The following is a 2,400-nucleotide window of genomic DNA, read 5'->3' on the forward strand; positions in this document are numbered from 1 at the left end:
TCCTTCGTCGCGGCGCTGTGACGTATGCGGCCGGCAAATTCGACCTTCGGAGGACCCGGCCTGCCGTTTTGGACACAGCCATAAACACGAACGTCTTTCCTTTGTTTTTATGTCTTTAATCCACTTTGGAGTGATTTTTTTCACTTGTCTGGACCTGTACGTCTCCTGTGTTAATGTTGGTACATGTAATATGATAATTCTGTACTGTGGAGATCATTAAGAGTCGATGTCGGGTGAAAAAACCTTTCGCTAACACTGTGTTGCCTGTGAACTGGAAGTGATCGGAGTGGCATCACGTGCTGGACCGGATGTCCGTGGCATATAGCTATTTACCTAATTTACCTCTGAGATCAATAAAGAATTTGAACTGCATTTTGAATTTGAAGACAGAAGACATTTAAAATGATTCAAACTATTTTTCAGTCCTAAAATCTCAAACATTGAGCTGAGACATGGCCATCAGCTGGTTTCTCTGCTTGAGTTTCTTCACCCGTCTCCATTGCTGGGTTCTGTTTGAAATGAAGGTGGAGCTCAGCTAGTGACAGTGAACAAGGATGACATCATTCCAAATCCATCCCAGGTGTGAGCTACGACTGTGATTGGTTCCACGTGTGAGGAACAAGGTGTGTGTCCAATCACATTTCAAGAAAGAAAAAACAGTAACAAAACTATGCTGAGCCAAAAACAAGCTTCCTAAAATGTAGTGGAGCTGAAAGTACAATTTTAGTGGATTTTAGTGGATTGAAAGTCATAAGTTCCCAAAAAACATTTACTTAAGATTCTCAAAAAATGTACTTAAGTACAGTACTCAAGTAAATGTAGTGTTGTAAATGTACCACTGCCTGCAAGCTCCAGGTGTTCAGACTCTCGACTCACCACATCATTCGATGTTAAAGGTCTGTAGTCCAGACTAGCTCTGAAGTCTCGGATCATACACATAATCTCATAGTTGGGTAAATTAACATCCACCTCCTGAAGTGAAACAGAAAAAAGAAGAGAGAAGAAAAATCTTGTATTCATTAAACATAATAAAAATAAACAAAAACATTGTGTAAATAGTGATTCAGCATCCATACTGTGTCCTGTTCTTATTTATAGTTGTGTTTTACAATCAAGCTATTACGACATTCTTGGTGTGATTTTAATCAATTAAACAATCAGCTTAAACACAGTCTGATATGACTTTGTTTTTTATAAAGTTTAGTTTATAAATTCCAGATACAACTAAAGTACAAATCACAAATTAAATGAAAGGCATCAGCAGAATAAAAAATCTTATATCTGCCCTTTTTCTCGAATATATAAATTCAAACAAAACTAGTCTTTAAATAATAAAAACAAAACAAACAAAAAAAAACAATAAAGGTTTAACTCTTTCTTGAACAACAATTCATATAAATACACATTATACCATTTCATATTTCTCCAGCAGATTAACTTTTATCATTCTCTTAAAAACATCCATTGATCTGGCATTTTTAATGTCATCTTCCAGATTATTCCATAATCCTTGGATTGAAGTAGACAGTTCCTTCAAACGGGTTCGAATTTTAGGTTTAATAAACATTCATACCCCCTTGAGATTGTAACAACTCATTAGTAACTGCACATTTTATAAGTAGGGGTGTAAGAAAATATTGAAACACTGAAATATCGCAATATTTCATTTCCCGATACTGTATTGATATTCTAAAGCCCTGTATCAATTTTTTATTAAGGTTTAAAACATCAACTTTCCTGCCAGCCGTTCATTTTTATGTTGTAGTTCAGCCTCTGACCACTAGTTGGCAGCAGTGAGCCTGCCATTTGGGTCCTCTACCTCTTGAGCGCCAGAGAGTAAGGGTAGCATTAGCATTGTGAGTAAACATTAGCTTCATGCTCCGATAGCTGAATCTGAGCAGAAAAGACCGACACCCTCGACCTTCTAAGCTGAGGCAAAGTTACAGGGGGACCACCACCCCAGTCTTCCAATCCAGGGTGGATTGCCCCTGATGTCCATGCGATATTGCAGAGTCGCGTAAGCCAACACAACCCTGCAACATCCAGAGCCTTAAGGAACTCTGGGCGGATCTCATCCACCCCCGGGGCTTTGCCACCGAGGAGCTTTCTGACCACCTCAGCGACCTCATCCCCAGAGTCTGGAGAGCCCAACCCAAAGTCCCCAGGCTCAGCTTCCTCAACAGAAGGCATGTTGGTGGTATTGAGGAGTTCTTCGAAGTATTCCGCCCACCGGCCCACAACGTCACGAGTTGAGGTCAGCAGCACACCATCCCCACCATAAACAGTGTTGGTGCTGCACTGCTTCCCCCTCCTGAGATGCAGGATGGTGGACCAGAATCACCTCAAAGTTGTGCGGGAGTCTTTCTCTATGGCCTCTCCAAACTCCTCCCACACCTGGAT

The 2,400-nt window shown here is 40.6% G+C and overlaps 1 protein-coding gene across 1 annotated transcript in view; it reads right to left on the bottom strand.

Moving 5' to 3' along the window:
• Positions 1 to 2,400, bottom strand: part of LOC106531227 (kinesin-like protein KIF2A) — a gene marked incomplete at its 3' end in the record, with an annotated part of 57,304 nt that overhangs the window by 19,467 nt on the left and 35,437 nt on the right. The window contains 1 exon segment of the mRNA XM_014027017.1: positions 877 to 972. Coding sequence (XP_013882471.1) covers positions 877 to 972 — 96 coding nt within the window.

The sequence above is a fragment of the Austrofundulus limnaeus genome, unplaced genomic scaffold (assembly GCF_001266775.1).
Source record: "Austrofundulus limnaeus strain Quisiro unplaced genomic scaffold, Austrofundulus_limnaeus-1.0 Scaffold608, whole genome shotgun sequence".
Taxonomy (NCBI): domain Eukaryota; kingdom Metazoa; phylum Chordata; class Actinopteri; order Cyprinodontiformes; family Rivulidae; genus Austrofundulus; species Austrofundulus limnaeus.